This window comes from Ornithodoros turicata, chromosome 6 (genome assembly GCF_037126465.1).
Source record: "Ornithodoros turicata isolate Travis chromosome 6, ASM3712646v1, whole genome shotgun sequence".
NCBI lineage: Eukaryota > Metazoa > Arthropoda > Arachnida > Ixodida > Argasidae > Ornithodoros > Ornithodoros turicata.
In genome coordinates, this window is record NC_088206.1 from 55,801,659 (window position 1) to 55,827,469 (window position 25,811).

Below are 25,811 nucleotides of genomic sequence, written 5' to 3' on the forward strand. Positions count from 1 at the left end.
AACATGCTGTACTTGTTAATCCCCAACCCTTTGTGAAATAATAATAGACGTCAAGTATTAAACATTTTGGCAAATGAATTAAAAAATAAGTAAATGAAATTTTTGATGTTTATTCTCGTCGAATATGAACAAATTTTAACAGTGGATTATTGTTTGTAATCAACTGACCACTGTATAGGAGAAAGAGCAGTTTCAGTTTATTTACTTTTCGCCTATGTGCAAGTGAACCTAAATTTAGTTCTTGCAACAGACATGTAACCGAAGAAGTCCTTCGAAACTTAGACCAGATTATAAGGCAGCAGATCTTTGTACTTTCTCTATTTCTTCGGATAGCGTGCATGTGTAGTGATTCGAGGCTGCAGATGCATACTCTAAGGTCGAACTAAGGTTTTACATGCTGTTAATTTAATATCTCTCGTTGTACCATGGCGAAATTTCGTTTTTAGCACCCACAGACTTCGAGTGGCTTTGCACATATGACTATCCTGTTTCAGACCGTTCCCTTTAAATATGTCGCCAGCAATAAGAAGGGTGCCCAGAACAAGGATAGACTATCGGCTGCTCTCAACCTGGGACAGCTTTTTCAATATGTGTCCTACTGATTGGTAAATGACAAACGCCTGCAACTAACCAGTGGTCTCCCCTCTTCGGCTGCAAAAAGCAAAAAAGAAAAAGAAAGAAGAAATAAAAAAGCAGAGGACACTGATTGCCTGCTCCGTATGCTAGAGTCAAAAGTTACAGAAAAAGTGGAGAAGTTACAGAAACAACACAGTGCATGCAGCTTTGAATTCCCTTCGAACAAACGTCTTTCGATCAAACGGCGTCGATCAACCGGCTTTCGATCAAACGGCGTTCGACCAAATGGGCAGACACCCTGATTATTACCCGGTACTATATTGTTAGACACTCCTTGGTTTTCGCAGGGTACTTCACATTACACCAGACCTTTCGTTCAGCTGGTTCAGCGTAGTTCAGTTGAGAATCCCCAGTGACCCGGAGTTCCTTATCTTCCTCAGAAGGCTTCCCTTTGTTTGCGGTGCAAAGAACGACGGGTACAGGTTTTGGGTCATCCAACGCGCAACCAGCAAGAAGTGTCGAAAGATGGAAAATCCAGGGAACCGGTATCGAAAAATTGGCCGTATCTCAAAATAACGTAATCGAAGTCCCCGTTGAAAAATAAACAACATGAACATGAAAATGCAAACACCGAACTTTTACTAACCTAATAATTAATTAACTACCTAAAGTGCTGTTCCGTCGCGTCCGCCCCGCTAAGCCTAAGAGCCAAAAATGTGGATCTCGTTCGCTAAAATGACTTGGAGAGATAACGAAATTTGATGCATGATGTAAAACCCCGAGACTAGGGAACACGAAGGGACAGACACAAACACGAAGTCTCAAAAACAGCTGTTTGTGTCTGTCCCTTCGTGTTCCCTAGTCTCGGGGTTTGACATCATGCATCATCTTCAGCAGCTCGCTTGCTTCCTAGCCATTTTTTCATCGGAATTTGTTGACTTTGTGTGGTAAATAGTGATGTCGGACTTTTAAACACGGCATATCATCGTTCGAAGCAATCGAGCATTGTCGTTGGTTTTCCTTTTTTCGCGAACGTGAATTTGGGTTCCGGAAAAGACGGTTGCCCATTGCGTGGGCGGAAATAATTGTGCAGCAGTCGCTTGATCGATTTTTCTTATTGGTTCACGTGAAGCGTTGACGACAAAAAAAATAAAAAATAAATAACAATAATAATAAGATCAAAATAAAAATAAATCGATCAATAAAAGAAAGAAAGAGAAGAACAAAGAGAGTTGCAGTTCTAAATGCAGTTATCCTGAGGAACATTTATCTGTGTGTAATTTGCTTGATCGCTGTTTCAACATTACGAACATTACAGGGCAGTCCTGTTGAACGTTACTGGAATGTTTGTAAAGTCGGCCTTCCACTAATCGTAAATACGACAGATTCTCGTTAGCCTTATGAGACAGTTGACTGAGTAAGCACAAACCCGAAACGTCAAAATCGGGCAAATTGATGTTTCATGTGAAGCTAATAAACTCATCTCAATTCTCTATACGCGCACCGAAAAAGGAAGACGGTTGTTGGTCTCTGGTTGTTGGCGACAATGCTGGCTCAGACGATAATCCCTTTACGAGCAGCTAAGTAAGTTTTTGTTCTGGTCTCCAAGGTCATGCCCTAAGTCAGCGGTCCGGGAAAGCAAAAGAGGACAGAGGAGCCAACAGGACGGTCAGGTGCGCACGCGCACGCTTGCTCGGCGGAAGGATACGATCCGCGTGGTTTTGCTGTCGCGTCACCAGATGGCAACACAGAATGACGCCGTTCACGGGGCTTTGAGTGGGCGATTTTGCTTACTCACGTTTCATGCTTTTTTATAAAAACTATAAGTGGTAGACATATAAATTTGATGTCTATCGATTCCTGAAACAATTCCAGAGAAAGTAAATGGAAAGTTTTTCTCGAAATGGCTATAGAAGTTTAATAAAACCTTTTCAAAGAGGGAGGAGAAAAATTGTGTATTTTGTTTCGCATTCGTGACGTCGCCGTAAAATACACACGACGTATATAAGAAATCTGGTAGCGTAATGCTCTTCATCTCGTCTTCCTCTTTATGATGAAAGCACCCGCGTCAAAATCTGCGCGGCGGTTACCGAGAGAAAGCATAAAAACTGTTCCATAGGAAATACATTGGGACGGAGAGCTGGTATGCCCTCTTAATACGCTCCCCATCACTTCAATAACCCATTGTACATTGTCTTGTCTCCGCAGGTGTGATTTGCTCTATCTCTCTGGTAGGGGTTTTGAGCGGTTAACCAGGCTGGCCGTCCACCTGTGCTGTTGTGACGTTGCCCACCTCTGTGAGACCGACAACGGCGAGCCCTTTCACCACCATCACCACCACGATCGGAATCTGGTATATCTATCTGTCCAATCTGTCTGTCTGGTAGAATCTGTCAGCAAACGAACTTACTTGTGGGACTTGCATGTGTTGTGTGCGTGGGAGCTGTGAGTGTTAACATGCCTTTTGCTATTATATTTCTTGCATAGTGTCATCGATACGGGTTCAAGAACTCAACACAGATGAGTTGACTGATGATTTCTATGCCTTGCCTGACATTTCGAATTATCAGGGTCCACTTCTCATATGTGGGGCCATGTATGATTAAAGGGACGGTCTCGTACAGCCGGGGCGATTCCGAAACTTAGCCAAAACTAGCTTCACGAGTACTGTACACATACAACCGTCAAAGTTTCATTCGGAATAACCAAGTCGTTTTCGAGGAATTTGTCGAAACGTGCCGTAATAGCAGACGACGAAATCTGCGCTTCTCTCATGCATACGTCACGTATGACGTCGGCCTGCGGGTACGTCGTCGTTGTCATGGTAATTGTAACTTGCAGAAGCACCTTGAGTTGAGTCATCCCCTTTGCTCTCGAAATGGGGACACTTAGGCATATACCTCCGCGAGCGGAGAATGTAGTCCGAGCATTCACTGTGGGATCACAGATAATGTGGCGCATAATCGGATACGTGGAAGCTAAGTCACATGTTTTCTTTCCGCGAGTATTTAATGCGGTTTTTAAATAAACACGCACTCCTTCTCCATGTACGTCGTCAGCGACACTTCATTTCGAAGCATGATCAGTGTGCAACGGGGAGTGTAATGGAAGCGCGCGTAATATATTTTTGGTCGGAGCTGTAATGCGACCGCGCGCGCCGATGGCCAGCGACTTCAGATTTGTCGTTGTGGGTGGGGTTGTCCTGCGACTTTTAACTTGTCTGTGAGGATTAACATAGTTGTTCTAAACCACCATGCTTGCCACTTCTTAGAAAGTGCGTTTTTCACCTCAGAACTGAAAGAAAATGTACGAGAGTTGCCGCGGTGCCCAGTAACTTCTGAAAGCCGTCTGCTCACGCCGATGCACTAGCGCGCGCAAAAGCAGACGATTTCTGTATCCTATCACGGACTTTCCCGCAGGTCGACGTGGCCGTTCTTATTAATGCCAACACAGATCGCGGCATGCTCTGCAATCTTTATCAATTTAATTCGGTTATTTAATAACTGTGGCGTGTTTTGTCGGGTAAATTCGCAGTATTCTATTTTCAACAAAGGGCAATCGAATGGTACACTTTATGAGAGGGGCAGGGGGTGCGAGACAGTCCCTTTAAAGAAAGAAAGAATATTTTAATCGCGACATTGTGAGGTCTCACTTTACCCCCTGGCGGGAAAATATTTTAATTTTCGTGTCGTGCAGTATGATATCGTTTCCCTTTCCCTCACGTTTTTCTATTTCACCTGGCACAGTCCTGGCATAAAATGCGTCACGAAATGTTTGTAGTAAAAAACGACGGACTCAGGTGCCCGTGGCGTAGCTAGAAAAAGATGTCGGGAAGGGTCTTACAAGGAGAAGGGATTTCGCCCTCGCTTCCCTCCCAAATACACTGCCAAATTTCACGGTACAATTTTTGAACCCCCCCCCCCCCGGGCAACGCCCTGCAGGTGCCCACTCAATATTCGACACCGTGTTTGGAACCTGCCACGCAGCACAGTATCGCATCTCCTGACCTATGAATCATGAAAAACACATTTCCCGACATTTCCGCACATAACTGGGAGCCGTTTACGTTCTACAGGCCTCTCCCTGTCGTCCGGAGCTACAGCAACGGGCGGGGGTTCGGATCCTTCCGCCTCAATATTTTTGTTGTCACCGGGTGCTCCAATTCACCTTAGGCAGTGTACGCAGTATGCTCTCCTAGAACAGACACCCCCCGTCAGAAAGATCCTGGATCTGCCACAGGCTGCAGCTAGCACCGCCAATGCAATATGGGGAACTAATTACGATTAAGGTCGTATTATTTGAAATCAGGAAGGTATTATTATGGGATAGGCCTTTGGGTATGAGTCCTTGGGTAGGTGCCAGTAGAGTCACTAACTAGGGGTACAGAGTATCGCATTCGTTTTCCGCGGTGCAGCCGCCGTTCGGTGTCCGCACTTGGGCCGATCGTGCCACATGGTTTCTCCAAGAACGCGCCGTCCATGTTGAGTCTCCTTCATCAAAAACCGGTTTCCTGGGCTCGATTGCGCGTTGTTCTCCAGCGGAGAAAGGTGAATGACTCTAGGGGCCACGACCTACTTAATAAGAGGGGCCCTATCTTCGTCAAAACTAATCGACCTCGATTACTTTACGTCACCAGATGAAATACTCCGCCCTTAGAGCCCGCCCATTTAAATGGAAATTTATCCCTAGTTTTACTTCGCAGCCTCTCGGCCCTAATCTCGGACGTGACCCTACGTCATTTTGACGTAACCATGACGTAAAAGATTAGTTTCAAAGCTTAAAAGTAATATAGCGAAAGAGGGTCGATTTTAGCGGCGACGGGTTTAGTGATGAGTCCGTATGTGCATTTCCATTGATTATGTTGTATAAAGTCTGTATGTGCTTGTCACAACAAAAAATTCATATCTTTTTTCGTTTTTGTTTAATGATTACTTTGACGAGGATAGCTCAAACGATTAGCTCAAACAAAACGATCGATTGCTAGGGGACGCAGCCGCGTCGGACTCGCTCGCCGGTGTGGCTCAGATAACACAAGCCCGTCCGATGGACGTCCGTCTTCGGACTGCGCGTACGTCCCTGGGACTGCATCATTTCGTTCGACACCAGTCCGTAACTCCCAGTGAAACTTTATGGAGGTTCCAGGGATGTCATGTGGGATCATATAGGGAGCAAGACAGGACTTGCAATGGATGTGTCGCACCTTCTTTTATACCCCACTAATTTTTTATTTTTATTTTTGCTTCTATACATATTTAGGCTTTAGGCTGAAAAACGCTAGATATCGTTCTATGATAAACAAGATGTGAGTTTTTCGCACTTTGTACACGTGACACAGTGAGACACAGCATATAAAAATAATGTAATTTATTAGACTAGTTGCAGCATGACTTTACTCCATAAATGAAACTACTTTCAAATACAAAAATTGCACTTGTTAAACAATATCACTGGAATGACAGAAGACTTTTCTAGCAGTGGACACACTTTTGTACCAGCAATGTACATGGATAAACATCAGACTAGTTCAAGATACTTCAAAACATATTGGCAACACCTCTCGCATGGAGAACGTATTCATGAGCACCCAAACGACTGATCGCTTTGAACACAATACCAAAATATTTTGTACTATAAAAAAAGCTTGTAGGTCGCTACTTGAGCCAACAAACAGCAGACACAAATATAAGAGAAAACAGAGGATGCCACAAAGTAATCTACATTGATGGCCCATGCTGGATGCTCAGAAGCAAAAATGAACTTGTTGTATATAACCTCATAAGAGAAACTACCCATGCTGGCAGCGCACAAAACAAATAAAACTATGTCATAAACGTGGTATCACAGTGCAAGCTTGATGTAGACGGGTAAAAAAAGAAATCACAATGCTAGTATTTAAAAGAGGACAAAATGACTTTCAGCAACTTTAAGTCCACCCCCATAAAATCATAACTTGTGATTGCCAGCATCATTATGTATGGTGTGATGCGTCTTTGTGCACTACCTAAGTATCAACTGAATCTGCTTTAATGAGATGGTGAACCTCTCGGTTACAATACAATTTTTGCAATTCCGATGCACCAGACAGAACGTGTATATTCCAGGTCTGTAGAAAATTACCAGTAATTGCTTTTCTCTTTAACTACCACGCTGTCAATACCACTGGCAGTGATTGCAGCTAATCTATTCATGTGACCTTTGTTAAATCTCACCCACTCGTATCCACTATCTCATGTTGGCTTTGCTTTTGTTCTTGCTTCAAGTAACGTATCTGCCATGAAGAAAGTTAAGTTGCCTCTCAGTGGCGTTGACACGGTGTTGATACATGGAAGTATATGTTACCAGGTTGACCTTTTGTTATGCACCCCTCACACGTAACATGCCTTACAACTACAACATTGTGACCTTGGTAGTTGAGATGCAAGCGTACACCTTAACAATGACGCATAAGAACTCCCCTCTAAACCATGCATGTGGTAGCACACAACTGTCAAAATGCTCTGCCTGAACATGTCTTCATCACAGTGTAACTTAAAAAGAGTGTGCATAATACAAGAATGAAGCCAACAGAATTTGTTCGGCAACAGTGTTGCGCACGTAGGCGTACTTTTCGTATTCTGCCTAATTAGCCAATTAAGTAAAATAATGAACTGTTAAGAGTGTGTTGTAATTACAAAGCTGCAGGTTGTCTCCGAAAACGCCCAAGCGTGTGTACAAATTTCGGCCCTTGGCTTGCCTGGCAGCCTTGTTCAAGTGTCAAGGCACCAACATGGATGGCAGCTGAACTGCATCTCATCAGCGGCTTTTTATGTGTGATGATGCAAGCAGGAGCCTGTGGAGGTTTGTGATAGTGGTAAAAACATCAGTCACAGTGTGTTTGAAAGTAACTGTCCCAAAAGTAGGTGCGTTGTAATGTGCTACTTCTCTGTTTTGCGGACTTTCTTGTTTAACATAGAAATAAAAGGCGGCGCCAACAGGAAGTGTGTTCGAAGCATCTGAATCAGATGTTCAGAGAGGCGACCTACAAGTACCTTTGTAAGTGCAACCAAGTCGCTTAAATGCACCTTTAAAAATGTATTAATAATTTTGACTAATTAGATAATTAGACGGAATGCAAAAACACGCCGACAGCCAACCAGGTCCCACCGGTTTCATTCTTGTATAATCCACAAGTTACTTTTTTGAAGCTTGAATCAGGTTAGAGCAGTGTGGCTCTGACTGGATGTTGTCCCACTGGAAGTATCACAGATGATCTTCATTTTCTATGTTTTCTCTAGCCTGCTGTTTCCTGTATGATTCTGGGGCATGACGCAGCCAGGACTGAGCAGCTTTCTCTACTTCCTTCAGGGTCCCTTCGTTGCGAGCTTTTTCCGCGGTTTCAGGTGCCAAGCAACCTAAAAGTGAAATGAGCGTAATGTATACATGGAGTTTCCAAATGCGTAGGTGAACATTGGCACCCAAAGCATCGACTGCCGGCCATTTCACGGCAATGAAGGCATACTTATTCTAGTGTGCTTTAGACCGTGGTATAATGGTTGTCGATGCCGCTACAAATGTAACTATCACCTCTGAAATTGGTCTAGTCTCCCCGTTACTCACTGTCGTGCTAACCTCCTGAGCAGGCACCCAGTTTACAGGGGAGGACGAAGACCGGGGCTTTCCCAAGTAAATCACCCTGAACAGAAGGGATAATGGGAAAGGTTTACGTCCCCCTTTGCAAATTGTACTAAACCTTTGTATGTCCTCCATCTTGGATGCACAGCACTCCCTTTCTATAAGGTGTTCAAGGACACCTCGTATACTAGTTCAGCAACATGAGCTCTCCCCAAAGCAGGGCTGGCAAAGTTCTATGTAGCGCGACTTAAGGAGAAGGACGTACGTTTACATTTTGCACAGGGACAAACCTCTCCCAGTAAACCTGTCTAAAGGCATTTATGTTTATTTGCTCTGAGCTGTGTATTCGCTATGAGTCCGAGCGCCTCTGAGCAAATAAACATAAACGGCCTAGAGAATTTGCAGTCTTTTGCTCAGAATGCCTTAACCGAGTAAGCACTGCTCTTCCCCCTCTCCCTGTAATCTGGGTCACCTGCAAAGGAGGTTGGCGTGGCAGCTGCTTCTGTCGTCTTGTCCCCTCTTGTGTTCGTGACCAAGCTCAGACCTTTGCATAAAACAGGCAATACACAGTTTATCTCCTCGCCTACATCACACGTGTTCGTAATACGTTAGCAAATTTATAGAGAACAACGATACTGAACTCCTCTCTGAAACACATTTCTTTTTATGTCTGCTAGGCTATTTTCATGTGCAATGTATTACACAGTTTCATGTTCAGAAACTCAGCACATGGCATATTCGCATTATAACAGCACCTATTATTTTAGATCTACGTTAACATCACAAAGCAACTTTTTTTTTACTTCTTGTTAGCGCCGCGTACAGACTTGCACAGAAGCAGAGAGGGCAGCAAGGAGGAGGGGGGGGACAGGCGGGTTAGTATACGTCTTGGACCGACTTCAGGGGGAACAGTGCCGACATTCGTCTGGAAAGTCTTCGGAATGTCTAGGGAGTCTTCGGAATGTCTAGGGAAAACTTCAGACAGCACAGCCGGTGGTAGGATTAGAATTCATGATCTAAATATTGAGCCATGGAGCATGGAATACCTGATACATACCGCACATCAGCTTCCACATTTGGAGGTCATTGAATTTCCGTTTTCCTTTGGCTCCGTGGAGGCTGAATTCTTTACCCACAACAGACGAAAGCAGCCGTGACAAGATCCTCATCGTACGTTCTCCGACATTCGTGCCGCCTACATACTTCATGTACAGCCTCTGAAGGAAAGAGGGAAAAATCCTTAACTGTCCTCAGCATTCATAGGCGTGATGAAAAATGTGGCACAAGGTATACAGCAGATAAATACAGCAGTGATTAGTCGTGTTATGATTTTATGGGTCAGTCAAGAGGCCGACAATGGAGAGCCCTTTCACCATCACTACCAATTTAAAATTTGCATCAAGCATCACATGGATGTCAGAGTCAGCAACAAGGTTCCAGGAACTTCATCTTGTCAAATCCAACAGCATTTTGAAGGAAATCTAAGTTAACAAGAACATTATAACAAAAAGGTGCACGTTTTCTGGCAAGGTTGTTTTGGAATGACAAGTCATGTCTCTGGACAGCATAGAGCAGAACACAGTGCTTACGAGTTGTTTTCTCTTCTCAGATGACCTTTTCAGTTCCTCTTCAAAAGCAACGAAATCTTCAATAGTTTTGAATGGCTCATCAATGAAGTCTGACATCGGCAATTCAGTGGCACCATTCCTGCTGCTGAGGTTTTCAAGAATTCGTAACAGCTGTTCGATGTGTGTCTGCTGCATCAGCTTTACTGTGTGCAGAAGTTTCAGTGCCTCCCGGTGGAACCCTAAGAGAAAACAAGAAAGTAAAGTGGAGAAAAAGCAAAATTAGTGTGCTCGGAACAATGGGATAGGCAGGAAAATATGTTTGGGAGGGAAGGAGAATTCTGCTTTACATATAGTGGCAAATGTGTTTAAATTTGTTCTGTCTGTCACCTTTTTTCTGTCCCTCGTCTCGGGGTTTCTTTATGGATGGTGGAAACATTTCTTATGCTTTCTGTCCCCCAAATGCTCCATGAAGGGTACAAGTTCAGAGGGAGAGCTCAATTTTAAAGGACTCTACTGCCGCCTTTTCCAAATTCTGCGGTCGCCTTTGTTAAATCCCAGTAAAACGGTATAGCATAAGTCGTCGATAATATGCTTCTGGCGCCATAATACAAGGGGGTTCCGTAAATTTTAAAGGACTCTACTGCCGACTTTTCCAAATTTTCCAGTCGCCTATGTTACAATCGCAGTAGAAAAGCATAGCATAAGTGGTCGATAATATGCTTCTGGCACCATAATACAAAGGGGTTCCGTCCATTTTAAAGGACTCTACTGCCGCCTTTTCCAAATTCTCCAGTCGCCTCTGTTGCAATCGCAGTAGAAAAGCATAGCATAAGCCGTCGATAATATGCTTCTGGCACCATAATACAAGGGGGTTCCGTCCATTTTAAAGGACTCTACTGCCGCCTTTTCCAAATTCTGCGGTCGCCTCTGTTACAATCCCAGTAAAACAGTATAGCATAAGTCGTCGATAATATGCTTCTGGCGCCATAATACAAGGGGGTTCCATCCATTTTAAAGGACTCTACTGCCGCCTTTTCCAAATTCTCCAGTCGCCTCTGTTACAATCGCAGTAGAAAAGCATAGCATAAGCCGTCGATAATATGCTTCTGGCACCATAATACAAGGGGGTTCCGTCCATTTTAAAGGACTCTACTGCCGCCTTTTCCAAATTCTGCGGTCGCCTCTGTTACAATCCCAGTAAAACGGTATAGCATAAGTCGTCGATAATATGCTTCTGGCGCCATAATACAAGGGGGTTCCATCCATTTTAAAGGACTCTACTGCCGCCTTTTCCAAATTCTCCAGTCGCCTCTGTTACAATCGCAGTAGAAAAGCATAGCATAAGTCGTCGATAATATGCTTCTGGCACCATAATACAAGGGAGTTCTGTCCATTTTAAAGGACTCTACTGCCGCCTTTTCCAAATTCTCCGGTCGTCTCTGTTACAATCCCAGTAAAACGGTATAGCATAAGTCGTCGATAATATGCTTCTGGCGCCATAATACAAGGGGGTTCCATCCACTTTAAAGGACTCTACTGCCGCCTTTTCCAAATTCTCCAGTCGCCTCTGTTACAATCGCAGTAGAAAAGCATAGCATAAGTCGTCGATAATATGCTTCTGGCACCATAATACAAGGGGGTTCCGTCCATTTTAAAGGACTCTACTGCCGCCTTTTCCAAATTCTCCAGTCGCCTCTGTTACAATCCCAGTAAAACGGTATAGCATAAGTCTTCGATAATATGCTTCTGGCACCATAATACAAGGGGGTTCCGTAAATTTTAAAGGACTCTACTGCCGACTTTTCCAAATTTTCCAGTCGCCTCTGTTACAATCGCAGTAGAAAAGCGTAGCATAAGTCGTCGATAATATGCTTCTGGCACCATAATACAAGGGGGTTCCGTCCATTTTAAAGGACTCTACTGCCGCCTTTTCCAAGTTCTGCGGTCGCCTCTGTTACAATCCCAGTAAAACGGTATAGCACAAGTCGTCGATAATATGCTTCTGGCGCCATAATACAAGGGGGTTCCGTAAATTTTAAAGGACTCTACTGCCGACTTTTCCAAATTTTCCAGTCGCCTCTGTTACAATCGCAGTAGAAAAGCATAGCATAAGTGGTCGATAATATGCTTCTGGCACCATAATACAAAGGGGTTCCGTCCATTTTAAAGGACTCTACTGCCGCCTTTTCCAAATTCTCCAGTCGCCTCTGTTGCAATCGCAGTAGAAAAGCATAGCATAAGCCGTCGATAATATGCTTCTGGCACCATAATACAAGGGGGTTCCGTCCATTTTAAAGGACTCTACTGCCGCCTTTTCCAAATTCTGCGGTCGCCTCTGTTACAATCCCAGTAAAACGGTATAGCATAAGTCGTCGATAATATGCTTCTGGCGCCATAATACAAGGGGGTTCCATCCATTTTAAAGGACTCTACTGCCGTCTTTTCCAAATTCTCCAGTCGCCTCTGTTACAATCGCAGTAGAAAAGCATAGCATAAGTCGTCGATAATATGCTTCTGGCACCATAATACAAGGGAGTTCTGTCCATTTTAAAGGACTCTACTGCCGCCTTTTCCAAATTCTCCGGTCGTCTCTGTTACAATCCCAGTAAAACGGTATAGCATAAGTCGTCGATAATATGCTTCTGGCGCCATAATACAAGGGGGTTCCATCCACTTTAAAGGACTCTACTGCCGCCTTTTCCAAATTCTCCAGTCGCCTCTGTTACAATCGCAGTAGAAAAGCATAGCATAAGTCGTCGATAATATGCTTCTGGCACCATAATACAAGGGGGTTCCGTCCATTTTAAAGGACTCTACTGCCGCCTTTTCCAAATTCTCCAGTCGCCTCTGTTACAATCCCAGTAAAACGGTATAGCATAAGTCTTCGATAATATGCTTCTGGCACCATAATACAAGGGGGTTCCGTAAATTTTAAAGGACTCTACTGCCGACTTTTCCAAATTTTCCAGTCGCCTCTGTTACAATCGCAGTAGAAAAGCGTAGCATAAGTCGTCGATAATATGCTTCTGGCCCCATAATACAAGGGGGTTCCGTCCATTTTAAAGGACTCTACTGCCGCCTTTTCCAAATTCTGCGGTCGCCTCTGTTACAATCCCAGTAAAACGGTATAGCACAAGTCGTCGATAATATGCTTCTGGCGCCATAATACAAGGGGGTTCCGTAAATTTTAAAGGACTCTACTGCCGACTTTTCCAAATTTTTTAGCCGCCTCTGTTACAATCGCAGTAGAAAAGCATAGCATAAGTCGTCGATAATATGCTTCTGGCACCATAATACAAGGGGGTTCCGTCCATTTTAAAGGACTCTACTGCCGCCTTTTCCAAATTCTGCGGTCGCCTCTGTTACAATCCCAGTAAAACGGTATAGCATAAGTCGTCGATAATATGCTTCTGGCGCCATAATACAAGGGGGTTCCGTAAATTTTAAAGGACTCTACTGCCGACTTTTCCAAATTTTCCAGTCGCCTCTGTTACAATCGCAGTAGAAAAGCATAGCATAAGTCGTCGATAATATGCTTCTGGCACCATAATACAAGGGGATTCTGTCCATTTTAAAGGACTCTACTGCAGCCTTATCCAAATTCTCCAGTCGCCTCTGTTACAATCCCAGTAAAACGGTATAGCATAAGTCGTCGATAATATGCTTCTGGCACCGTAATACAATGGGGTTCCGTCCATTTTAAATGACTCTACTGCCGCCTTTTCCAAATTCTCCAGTATCCTCTGTTACAATCGCAGTAGAAAAGCATAGCATAAGTCGTCGATAATATGCTTCTGGCACCATAATACAAGGGGGTTCCGTCCATTTTAAAGGACTCTACTGCCGCCTTTTCCAAATTCTGCGGTCGCCTCTGTTACAATCCCAGTAAAACGGTATAGCATAAGTCGTCGATAATATGCTTCTGGCACCATAATACAAGGGGGTTCCGTAAATTTTAAAGGACTCTACTGCCGACTTTTCCAAATTTTCCAGTCGCCTCTGTTACAATCGCAGTAGAAAAGCATAGCATAAGTGGTCGATAATATGCTTCTGGCACCATAATACAAGGGGGTTCCGTCCATTTTAAAGGACCCTACTGCCGCCTTTTCCAAATTCTCCAGTCGCCTCTGTTACAATCGCAGTAGAAAAGCATAGCATAAGCCGTCGATAATATGCTTCTGGCACCATAATACAAGGGGGTTCCGTCCATATTAAAGGACTCTACTGCCGACTTTTCCAAGTTCTCCAGTCGCCTCTGTTGCAATCGCAGTAGAAAAGCATAGCATAAGCCGTCGATAATATGCTTCTGGCACCATAATACAAAGGGGTTCCGTCCATTTTAAAGGACTCTACTGCCGCCTTTTCCAAATTCTGCGGTCGCCTCTGTTACAATCGCAGTAGAAAAGCATAGCCTAAGTCGCCGATAATATGCTTCTGGCGCCATAATACAAGGGGGTTCCGTCCATTTTAAAGGACTCTACTGCCGCCTTTTCCAAATTCTCCAGTCGCCTCTGTTACAATCCCAGTAGAAAAGCATAGCATAAGTCGTCGATAATATGCTTCTGGCACCATAATACAAGGGGGTTCCGTCCATTTTAAAGGACTCTACTGCCGCCTTTTCCAAATTCTGCGGTCGCCTGTTACAATCCCAGTAAAACGGTATAGCATAAGTCGTCGATAATATGCTTCTGGCGCCATAATACAAGGGGGTTCCATCCATTTTAAAGGACTCTACTGCCGCCTTTTCCAAATTCTCCAGTCGCCTCTGTTACAATCGCAGTAGAAAAGCATAGCATAAGTCGTCGATAATATGCTTCTGGCACCATAATACAAGGGGGTTCCGTCCATTTTAAAGGACTCTACTGCCGCCTTTTCCAAATTCTGCGGTCGCCTCTGTTACAATCCCAGTAAAACGGTATAGCATAAGTCGTCGATAATATGCTTCTGGCGCCATAATACAAGGGGGTTCCATCCATTTTAAAGGACTCTACTGCCGCCTTTTCCAAATTCTCCAGTCGCCTCTGTTACAATCGCAGTAGAAAAGCATAGCATAAGTCGTCGATAATATGCTTCTGGCACCATAACACAAGGGGGTTCTGTCCATTTTAAAGGACTCTACTGCCGCCTTTTCCAAATTCTCCGGTCGTCTCTGTTACAATCCCAGTAAAACGGTATAGCATAAGTCGTCGATAATATGCTTCTGGCGCCATAATACAAGGGGGTTCCATCCATTTTAAAGGACTCTACTGCCGCCTTTTCCAAATTCTCGTCACCTCTGTTACAATCGCAGTAGAAAAGCATAGCATAAGTCGTCGATAATATGCTTCTGGCACCATAATACAAGGCGGTTCCGTCCATTTTAAAGGACTCTACTGCCGCCTTTTCCAAATTCTGCGGTCGCCTCTGTTACAATCGCAGTAGAAAAGCGTAGCATAAGTCGTCGATAATATGCTTCTGGCACCAAAATACAAGGGGGTTCCATCCATTTTAAAGGACTCTACTGCCTTTTCCAAATTCTGCGGTCGCCGCTGTTACAATCCCAGTAAAACGGTATAGCATAAGTCATCGATAATATGCTTCTGGCACCATGATACAAGGAGTTTTTGCAAATTATAAAGGGCTCTGCTGCAGCCTCCCGAATTTTGCCGTCGCCTCTGTTACAATCGCAGTAGAAAAGCATAGCATAAGTCGTCGATAATATGCTTCTGGCACCATGATACAAGGAGTTTGCAAATTATAAAGGGCTCTACTGCCGCCTTTTCCGAATTTTGCGGTCGCCTCTGTTACAATCCCAGTAAAACGGTATAGCATAAGTCGTCGATAATATGCTTCTGGCACCATAATACAAGAGGGTTCCGTCCATTTTAAAGGACTCTACTGCCGCCTTTTCCAAATTCTCCAGTCGCCTCTGTTACAATCGCAGTAGAAAAGCATAGCATAAGTCGTCGATAATATGCTTCTGGCACCATAATACAAGGGGTTCCGTCCATTTTAAAGGACTCTACTGCCGCCTTTTCCAAATTCTGCGGTCGCCTCTGTTACAATCCCAGTAAAACGGTATAGCATAAGTCGTCGATAATATGCTTCTGGCACCATAATACAAGGGGGTTCCGTAAATTTTAAAGGACTCTACTGCCGCCTTTTCCAAATTCTCCGGTCGTCTCTGTTACAATCGCAGTAGAAAAGCATAGCATAAGTGGTCGATAATATGCTTCTGGCACCATAATACAAGGAGGTTCCGTCGATTTTAAAGGACTCTACTGCCGCCTTTTCCAAATTCTCCAGTCGCCTCTGCTACAATCGCAGTAGAAAAGCATAGCATAAGCCGTCGATAATATGCTTCTGGCACCATAATACAAGGGGGTTCCGTCCATATTAAAGGACTCTACTGCCGACTTTTCCAAGTTCTCCAGTCGCCTCTGTTACAATCGCAGTAGAAAAGCATAGCATAAGCCGTCGATAATATGCTTGTGGCACCATAATACAAGGGGGTTCCGTCCATTTTAAAGGACTCTACTGCCGCCTTTTCCAAATTCTCCGGTCGTCTCTGTTACAATCCCAGTAAAACGGTATAGCATAAGTCGTCGATAATATGCTTCTGGCGCCATAATACAAGGGGGTTCCATCCATTTTAAAGGACTCTACTGCCGCCTTTTCCAAATTCTCGTCACCTCTGTTACAATCGCAGTAGAAAAGCATAGCATAAGTCGTCGATAATATGCTTCTGGCACCATAATACAAGGCGGTTCCGTCCATTTTAAAGGACTCTACTGCCGCCTTTTCCAAATTCTCCGGTCGTCTCTGTTACAAACCCAGTAAAACGGTATAGCATAAGTCGTCGATAATATGCTTCTGGCACCATAATACAAGGGGGTTCCATCCATTTTAAAGGACTCTACTGCCGCCTTTTCCAAATTCTCGTCACCTCTGTTACAATCGCAGTAGAAAAGCATAGCATAAGTCGTCGATAATATGCTTCTGGCACCATAATACAAGGCGGTTCCGTCCATTTTAAAGGACTCTACTGCCGCCTTTTCCAAATTCTCCAGTCGCCTCTGTTACAATCGCAGTAGAAAAGCATAGCATAAGTCGTCGATAATATGCTTCTGGCACCATAATACAAGGGGTTCCGTCCATTTTAAAGGACTCTACTGCCGCCTTTTCCAAATTCTCCGGTCGTCTCTGTTACAAACCCAGTAAAACGGTATAGCATAAGTCGTCGATAATATGCTTCTGGCACCATAATACAAGGGGGTTCCATCCATTTTAAAGGACTCTACTGCCGCCTTTTCCAAATTCTCCAGTTGCCTCTGTTACAATCGCAGTAGAAAAGCATAGCATAAGTCGTCGATAATATGCTTCTGGCACCATAATACAAGGGGTTCCGTCCATTTTAAAGGACTCTACTGCCGCCTTTTCCAAATTCTCCGGTCGTCTCTGTTACAAACCCAGTAAAACGGTATAGCATAAGTCGTCGATAATATGCTTCTGGCACCATAATACAAGGGGGTTCCATCCATTTTAAAGGACTCTACTGCCGCCTTTTCCAAATTCTCCAGTTGCCTCTGTTACAATCGCAGTAGAAAAGCATAGCATAAATCGTCGATAATATGCTTCTGGCACCATAATACAAGGGGGTTCCGTCCATTTTAAAGGACTCTACTGCCGCCTTTTCCAAATTCTGCGGTCGCCTCTGTTACAATCCCAGTAAAACGGTATAGCATAAGTCGTCGATAATATGCTTCTGGCACCACAATACAAGGGGTTCCGTCCATTTTAAAGGACTCTACTGCCGCCTTTTCCAAATTCTCCGGTCGTCTCTGTTACAAACCCAGTAAAACGGTATAGCATAAGTCGTCGATAATACGCTTCTGGCACCATAATACAAGGGGTTCCGTCCATTTTAAAGGACTCTACTGCCGCCTTTTCCAAATTCTCCGGTCGTCTCTGTTACAATCGCAGTAGAAAAGCATAGCATAAGTCGTCGATAATATGCTTCTGGCACCATAATACAAGGGGGTTCCGTCCATTTTAAAGGACTCTACTGCCGCCTTTTCCAAATTCTCCAGTCGCCTCTGTTACAATCCCAGTAGAAAAGCATAGCATAAGTCGTCGATAATATGCTTCTGGCACCATAATACAAGGGGTTCCGTCCATTTTAAAGGACTCTACTGCCGCCTTTTCCAAATTCTCCAGTCGCCTCTGTTACAATCCCAGTAGAAAAGCATAGCATAAGTCGTCGATAATATGCTTCTGGCACCATAATACAAGGGGGTTCCATCCATTTTAAAGGACTCTACTGCCGCCTTTTCCAAATTCTCGTCACCTCTGTTACAATCGCAGTAGAAAAGCATAGCATAAGTCGTCGATAATATGCTTCTGGCACCATAATACAAGGGGGTTCCGTCCATTTTAAAGGACTCTACTGCCGCCTTTTCCAAATTCTGCGGTCGCCTCTGTTACAATCCCAGTAAAACGGTATAGCATAAGTCGTCGATAATATGCTTCTGGCGCCATAATACAAGGGGGTTCCATCCATTTTAAAGGACTCTACTGCCGCCTTTTCCAAATTCTCGTCACCTCTGTTACAATCGCAGTAGAAAAGCATAGCATAAGTCATCGATAATATGCTTCTGGCACCATAATACAAGGCGGTTCCGTCCATTTTAAAGGACTCTACTGCCGCCTTTTCCAAATTCTCCGGTCGTCTCTGTTACAAACCCAGTAAAACGGTATAGCATAAGTCGTCGATAATATGCTTCTGGCGCCATAATACAAGGGGGTTCCATCCATTTTAAAGGACTCTACTGCCGCCTTTTCCAAATTCTCGTCACCTCTGTTACAATCGCAGTAGAAAAGCATAGCATAAGTCGTCGATAATATGCTTCTGGCACCATAATACAAGGCGGTTCCGTCCATTTTAAAGGACTCTACTGCCGCCTTTTCCAAATTCTCCAGTCGCCTCTGTTACAATCGCAGTAGAAAAGCATAGCATAAGTCGTCGATAATATGCTTCTGGCACCATAATACAAGGGGTTCCGTCCATTTTAAAGGACTCTACTGCCGCCTTTTCCAAATTCTCCGGTCGTCTCTGTTACAAACCCAGTAAAACGGTATAGCATAAGTCGTCGATAATATGCTTCTGGCACCATAATACAAGGGGGTTCCATCCATTTTAAAGGACTCTACTGCCGCCTTTTCCAAATTCTCCAGTTGCCTCTGTTACAATCGCAGTAGAAAAGCATAGCATAAATCGTCGATAATATGCTTCTGGCACCATAATACAAGGGGGTTCCGTCCATTTTAAAGGACTCTACTGCCGCCTTTTCCAAATTCTGCGGTCGCCTCTGTTACAATCCCAGTAAAACGGTATAGCATAAGTCGTCGATAATATGCTTCTGGCACCACAATACAAGGGGTTCCGTCCATTTTAAAGGACTCTACTGCCGCCTTTTCCAAATTCTCCGGTCGTCTCTGTTACAAACCCAGTAAAACGGTATAGCATAAGTCGTCGATAATATGCTTCTGGCGCCATAATACAAGGGGGTTCCGTCCATTTTAAAGGACTCTACTGCCGCCTTTTCCAAATTCTCCAGTCGCCTGTTACAATCGCAGTAGAAAAGCATAACATAAGTCGTCGATAATATGCTTCTGGCACCACAATACAAGGGGTTCCGTCCATTTTAAAGGACTCTACTGCCGCCTTTTCCAAATTCTCCAGTCGCCTCTGTTACAATCGCAGTAGAAAAGCATAGCATAAGTCGTCGATAATATGCTTCTGGCACCATAATACAAGGGGTTCCGTCCATTTTAAAGGACTCTACTGCCGCCTTTTCCAAATTCTCCGGTCGTCTCTGTTACAGACCCAGTAAAACGGTATAGCATAAGTCGTCGATAATATGCTTCTGGCACCATAATACAAGGGGGTTCCATCCATTTTAAAGGACTCTACTGCCGCCTTTTCCAAATTCTCCAGTTGCCTCTGTTACAATCGCAGTAGAAAAGCATAGCATAAATCGTCGATAATATGCTTCTGGCACCATAATACAAGGGGGTTCCGTCCATTTTAAAGGACTCTACTGCCGCCTTTTCCAAATTCTGCGGTCGCCTCTGTTACAATCCCAGTAAAACGGTATAGCATAAGTCGTCGATAATATGCTTCTGGCACCACAATACAAGGGGTTCCGTCCATTTTAAAGGACTCTACTGCCGCCTTTTCCAAATTCTCCAGTCGTCTCTGTTACAAACCCAGTAAAACGGTATAGCATAAGTCGTCGATAATATGCTTCTGGCACCATAATACAAGGGGTTCCGTCCATTTTAAAGGACTCTACTGCCGCCTTTTCCAAATTCTCCGGTCGTCTGTTACAATCGCAGTAGAAAAGCATAGCATAAGTCGTCGATAATATGCTTCTGGCACCATAATACAAGGGGGTTCCGTCCATTTTAAAGGACTCTACTGCCGCCTTTTCCAAATTCTCCAGTCGCCTCTGTTACAATCGCAGTAGAAAAGCATAGCATAAGTCGTCGATAATATGCTTCTGGCACCATAATACAAGGGGTTCCGTCCATTTTAAAGGACTCTACTGCCGCCTTTTCCAAATTCTCCAGTCGCCTCTGTTACAATCCCAGTAGAAAAGCATAGCATAAGTCGTCGATAATATGCTTCTGGCACCATAATACAAGGGGTTCCGTCCATTTTAAAGGACTCTACTGCCGCCTTTTCCAAATTCTCCAGTCGCCTCTGTTACAATCGCAGTAGAAAAGCATAGCATGAGTCGTCGATAATATGCTTCTGGCACCATAATACAAGGGGGTTCCGTCCATTTTAAAGGACTCTACTGCCGCCTTTTCCAAATTCTCCAGTCGCCTGTTACAATCGCAGTAGAAAAGCATAACATAAGTCGTCGATAATATGCTTCTGGCACCACAATACAAGGGGTTCCGTCCATTTTAAAGGACTCTACTGCCGCCTTTTCCAAATTCTCCAGTTGCCTCTGTTACAATCGCAGTAGAAAAGCATAGCATAAGTCGTCGATAATATGCTTCTGGCACCATAATACAAGGGGTTCCGTCCATTTTAAAGGACTCTACTGCCGCCTTTTCCAAATTCTCCGGTCGTCTCTGTTACAAACCCAGTAAAACGGTATAGCATAAGTCGTCGATAATATGCTTCTGGCACCATAATACAAGGGGTTCCGTCCATTTTAAAGGACTCTACTGCCGCCTTTTCCAAATTCTCCGGTCGTCTGTTACAATCGCAGTAGAAAAGCATAGCATAAGTCGTCGATAATATGCTTCTGGCACCATAATACAAGGGGGTTCCGTCCATTTTAAAGGACTCTACTGCCGCCTTTTCCAAATTCTCCAGTCGCCTCTGTTACAATCGCAGTAGAAAAGCATAGCATAAGTCGTCGATAATATGCTTCTGGCACCATAATACAAGGGGTTCCGTCCATTTTAAAGGACTCTACTGCCGCCTTTTCCAAATTCTCCAGTCGCCTCTGTTACAATCCCAGTAGAAAAGCATAGCATAAGTCGTCGATAATATGCTTCTGGCACCATAATACAAGGGGTTCCGTCCATTTTAAAGGACTCTACTGCCGCCTTTTCCAAATTCTCCAGTCGCCTCTGTTACAATCGCAGTAGAAAAGCATAGCATGAGTCGTCGATAATATGCTTCTGGCACCATAATACAAGGGGGTTCCGTCCATTTTAAAGGACTCTACTGCCGCCTTTTCCAAATTCTCCAGTCGCCTGTTACAATCGCAGTAGAAAAGCATAACATAAGTCGTCGATAATATGCTTCTGGCACCACAATACAAGGGGTTCCGTCCATTTTAAAGGACTCTACTGCCGCCTTTTCCAAATTCTCCAGTCGCCTCTGTTACAATCGCAGTAGAAAAGCATAGCATAAGTCGTCGATAATATGCTTCTGGCACCATAATACAAGGGGTTCCGTCCATTTTAAAGGACTCTACTGCCGCCTTTTCCAAATTCTCCGGTCGTCTCTGTTACAGACCCAGTAAAACGGTATAGCATAAGTCGTCGATAATATGCTTCTGGCACCATAATACAAGGGGGTTCCATCCATTTTAAAGGACTCTACTGCCGCCTTTTCCAAATTCTCCAGTTGCCTCTGTTACAATCGCAGTAGAAAAGCATAGCATAAATCGTCGATAATATGCTTCTGGCACCATAATACAAGGGGGTTCCGTCCATTTTAAAGGACTCTACTGCCGCCTTTTCCAAATTCTGCGGTCGCCTCTGTTACAATCCCAGTAAAACGGTATAGCATAAGTCGTCGATAATATGCTTCTGGCACCACAATACAAGGGGTTCCGTCCATTTTAAAGGACTCTACTGCCGCCTTTTCCAAATTCTCCAGTCGCCTGTGTTACAATCGCAGTAGAAAAGCATAGCATAAGTCGTCGATAATATGCTTCTGGCACCATAATACAAGGGGTTCCGTCCATTTTAAAGGACTCTACTGCCGCCTTTTCCAAATTCTCCGGTCGTCTCTGTTACAAACCCAGTAAAACGGTATAGCATAAGTCGTCGATAATACGCTTCTGGCACCATAATACAAGGGGTTCCGTCCATTTTAAAGGACTCTACTGCCGCCTTTTCCAAATTCTCCGGTCGTCTCTGTTACAATCGCAGTAGAAAAGCATAGCATAAGTCGTCGATAATATGCTTCTGGCACCATAATACAAGGGGGTTCCGTCCATTTTAAAGGACTACTGCCGCCTTTTCCAAATTCTCCAGTCGCCTCTGTTACAATCCCAGTAGAAAAGCATAGCATAAGTCGTCGATAATATGCTTCGGGCACCATAATACAAGGGGTTCCGTCCATTTTAAAGGACTCTACTGCCGCCTTTTCCAAATTCTCCAGTCGCCTCTGTTACAATCCCAGTAGAAAAGCATAGCATAAGTCGTCGATAATATGCTTCTGGCACCATAATACAAGGGGTTCCGTCCATTTTAAAGGACTCTACTGCCGCCTTTTCCAAATTCTCCAGTCGCCTCTGTTACAATCCCAGTAGAAAAGCATAGCATAAGTCGTCGATAATATGCTTCTGGCACCATAATACAAGGGGTTCCGTCCATTTTAAAGGACTCTACTGCCGCCTTTTCCAAATTCTCCAGTCGCCTCTGTTACAATCGCAGTAGAAAAGCATAGCATGAGTCGTCGATAATATGCTTCTGGCACCATAATACAAGGGGGTTCCGTCCATTTTAAAGGACTCTACTGCCGCCTTTTCCAAATTCTCCAGTCGCCTGTTACAATCGCAGTATAAAAGCATAGCATAAGTCGTCGATAATATGCTTCTGGCACCATAATACAAGGGGTTCCGTCCATTTTAAAGGACTCTACTGCCACCTTTTCCAAATTCTCCAGTCGCCTCTGTTACAATCGCAGTAGAAAAGCATAGCATAAGTCGTCGATAATATGCTTCTGGCACCATAATACAAGGGGGTTCCGTCCATTTTAAAGGACTCTACTGCCGCCTTTTCCAAATTCTCCAGTCGCCTGTTACAATCGCAGTAGAAAAGCATAGCATAAGTCGTCGATAATATGCTTCTGGCACCATAATACAAGGGGTTCCGTCCATTTTAAAGGACTCTACTGCCACCTTTTCCAAATTCTCCAGTCGCCTCTGTTACAATCACAGTAGAAAAGCATAGCATAAGTCGTCGATAATATGCTTCTGGCACCATAATACAAGGGGGTTCTGTCCATTTTAAAGGGCTCTACTGCCACCCTTTTTAAATTCTGCGGTCTGATACAAGGGGTTTCGCATGTTCTAAGGCGCCCTGCTGCCACATTTTCCGAATGTAACATGCGATATGAATATATCCTCCTTTGCATAATTGCAAGTCGTGTGCAATGCAAGTCGTGTATCTGGACAGCATAAAGCAGTACGTACATAGTGTTTACGAGTTGTTTTCTTTTCTCAGAGGACTTTTTCAGTTCCTCTTCAAGAGCGACAATATCTTCAAAAGTTTTGAATGGCTCATCAATGAAGTTGACATTGGCGATTCATTGGCATCATTCCTGCTGCTGAGCTTTCTAAGAATTAACAGCTGTTCGCTTTGTCTCTGCTGTGTAAGCTTTACTGTGTGCAGAAGTTTAAGTACCTCCCAGTACTGAACACATAATCGGTAGAATCCTAAAAGAAAGTGACAAGGTACAGTGGCACATAAAGCAAAATTAGTGTGCTTTGGACAGTGGCATGGGCAGAAATATATTTTTGAGAGAGGGGGAATTCTACTTGACGTAGAGCCGGGATTTCTCTTCTGCTCTCTCTCTCCCAAATGCACTACGAAAGGTTCGAGTTCAGGGGGAGCTAAACCACTCTTTCGCTTGACCACACACCTTCAGACGCACCTTCACACGTTCCAACAGTCCCACTTGTAAAACTGTAGAGGAGGTGGTGTTCCTCTACATGAGTCCTGACCGGCGATGATGGAATGTCCCAGCGGGCAGATGGTCGTGGCCTCACGCTAGGACGGTGCCGGTAGAACTGCCGTGCCAGCGCCGTAGCGCGTGGCAGCAGAGGCACGTCTTCGTCATCACACACGGGCCGCCACATCACTCCCCCCCTCAGACGCGGAGCAGTGTAGAGCTGGCGGTTGAGATTCCGCGTCGATACAGGAAGAGGAGGAAGACGGGCGACACGCAGTACAGGGACGGCTGGTCTTGCGTCTTGTGATGAGTGGGCAGAAGTGGCGGGCTGAACGGTGCGGACAAGAGCTGGCCGGGAGGGTTCCAGGGGCGGGCCAAAGCGGAGAGCATGCATGTAGGCCGAAGTGATAAGAGAGTGGGGCGACAGAACCGCGACCGGTTCGTGAGCGTTGAGCTCGTAGTGTTGTCACCACGGAGAGTGCCGGGGAGGACCATCGTGAAGCACGTGGAGACCGGGAGTAAAACTCACTGTGGCCTCCGTGCGTGACCCCGGTGGAATGTTGGTCCCGGTGCCCCTTGACCGCAATTGGATGGACTGGACTGCCACTATGTTGCACAAAAGCCAGGTGGGAAGGCGAGGCGGGCAGGGTTCCTTGACCGCGGACGTAGCAGATGCGGGTGGCGCGGTCGACAGCGGCGTACCGCGACCGGTACAGGAGCATGATGCTCGGGAAGGTGCCGCTGGTGGTAGCCCGAGGAGTGCCATCGTGAAGCGTGTGGCGACGTGACGCAGAGTGCGAGACCATGGCGACGTGATTTGGGTAGATGGGTAAGGTGGGTAGGACCATGGTGTTGCGCGGCCGTGCGTTGCGATGAGTGGAGCCGCGGTGAATGGACGTCGTCGCCTAGCGGTTCCTCGGTAGAACGTTGCACCGTACCTTCGGAGGTGGGCTTGCAGTAATTTGGGATGGTGCTTGGCCGAATTATGCCGAACATGGTGTTCGTTGTTTGGGTCACCAAATGTAGAGGAGGTGGTGTTCCTCTACATGAGTCCTGACCGGCGATGATGGAATGTCCCAGCGGGCAGATGGTCGTGGCCTCACGCTAGGACGGTGCCGGTAGAACTGCCGTGCCAGCGCCGTAGCGCGTGGCAGCAGAGGCACGTCTTCGTCATCACACACGGGCCGCCACAAAACAACAATGGAAGCTGAATGGTCACGTACCATTTCCATGCCTAGGACTGGTATTTGCGCTGCAGGATCCGTGTGCCGCATTTCTTGTCCACCAAAGCCCTGTTGAATAGAAACAAAATGCAACATTCCATTACAGTATTGATTAGGCAACTCACTGTTACATACTCTGACATTCAAAAGCACCAGTAGAAGGTCGATGCCTCAGTTGTGCTGCTGACAATTCCTGCTGCGGTGCTTGACGTGCAGGTGATGGGTGATCCGGAACATTGTTCCCAAATCACGGTCCGACCTAGACTTCAGCGTCAGAATGGGGAGGTGTACCCAACATTTTGTGGCTGCTGTAAATTATCAGGGGGCATAGGAGATGTGGCTAAAACAATGCTAGAATTCTTTTGCCACCACTACAGAGACCAGAATTCAGGGACACAGCACAGCGAAGGCTTTTTTAGGGGG

General features: G+C 45.0%; 1 protein-coding gene and 1 long non-coding RNA gene across 5 annotated transcripts in view; one reads left to right on the forward strand and one right to left on the reverse strand.

The window, feature by feature from the left end:
• The first annotated feature begins 2,820 nt into the window (after positions 1-2,820).
• Positions 2,821-25,811, forward strand: part of LOC135396759 (uncharacterized) — a 36,733-nt gene continuing 13,742 nt past the window's right edge. For all 4 annotated transcript variants that reach the window (XR_010423519.1, XR_010423522.1, XR_010423521.1 and 1 more), the window contains exon 1: positions 2,821-2,929. This is a non-coding gene — a long non-coding RNA (uncharacterized LOC135396759). The remainder of the gene's footprint in view (positions 2,930-25,811) is intronic.
• On the reverse strand, positions 5,926-25,451 carry LOC135396757 (uncharacterized). The gene is made up of 4 exons (XM_064627912.1): positions 25,389-25,451; positions 9,777-9,994; positions 9,245-9,404; positions 5,926-7,967 (listed from the first exon to the last, which is right to left on the reverse strand). Exons 2-4 carry the CDS (start codon positions 9,948-9,950, stop codon positions 7,816-7,818), a joined length of 486 nt encoding a protein of 161 aa, XP_064483982.1. The 5' UTR covers positions 9,951-9,994; positions 25,389-25,451; the 3' UTR covers positions 5,926-7,815.

What these genes read in the sequence shown, in the direction of transcription:
- LOC135396757 (XM_064627912.1), bottom strand. Translation starts at nt 9,950, where the DNA reads ATGCAGCAGACACACATCGAACAGCTGTTACGAATTCTTGAAAACCTC. An exon ending in CTGAGAAGAGAAAACAACTC is followed by an intron (nt 9,405 to 9,776) that starts GTAAGCACTGTG and finishes TCTTTCCTTCAG; the next exon opens with AGGCTGTACATGAAGTATGT. An exon ending in AATGTGGAAGCTGATGTGCG is followed by an intron (nt 7,968 to 9,244) that starts GTATGTATCAGG and finishes TTTCACTTTTAG; the next exon opens with GTTGCTTGGCACCTGAAACC.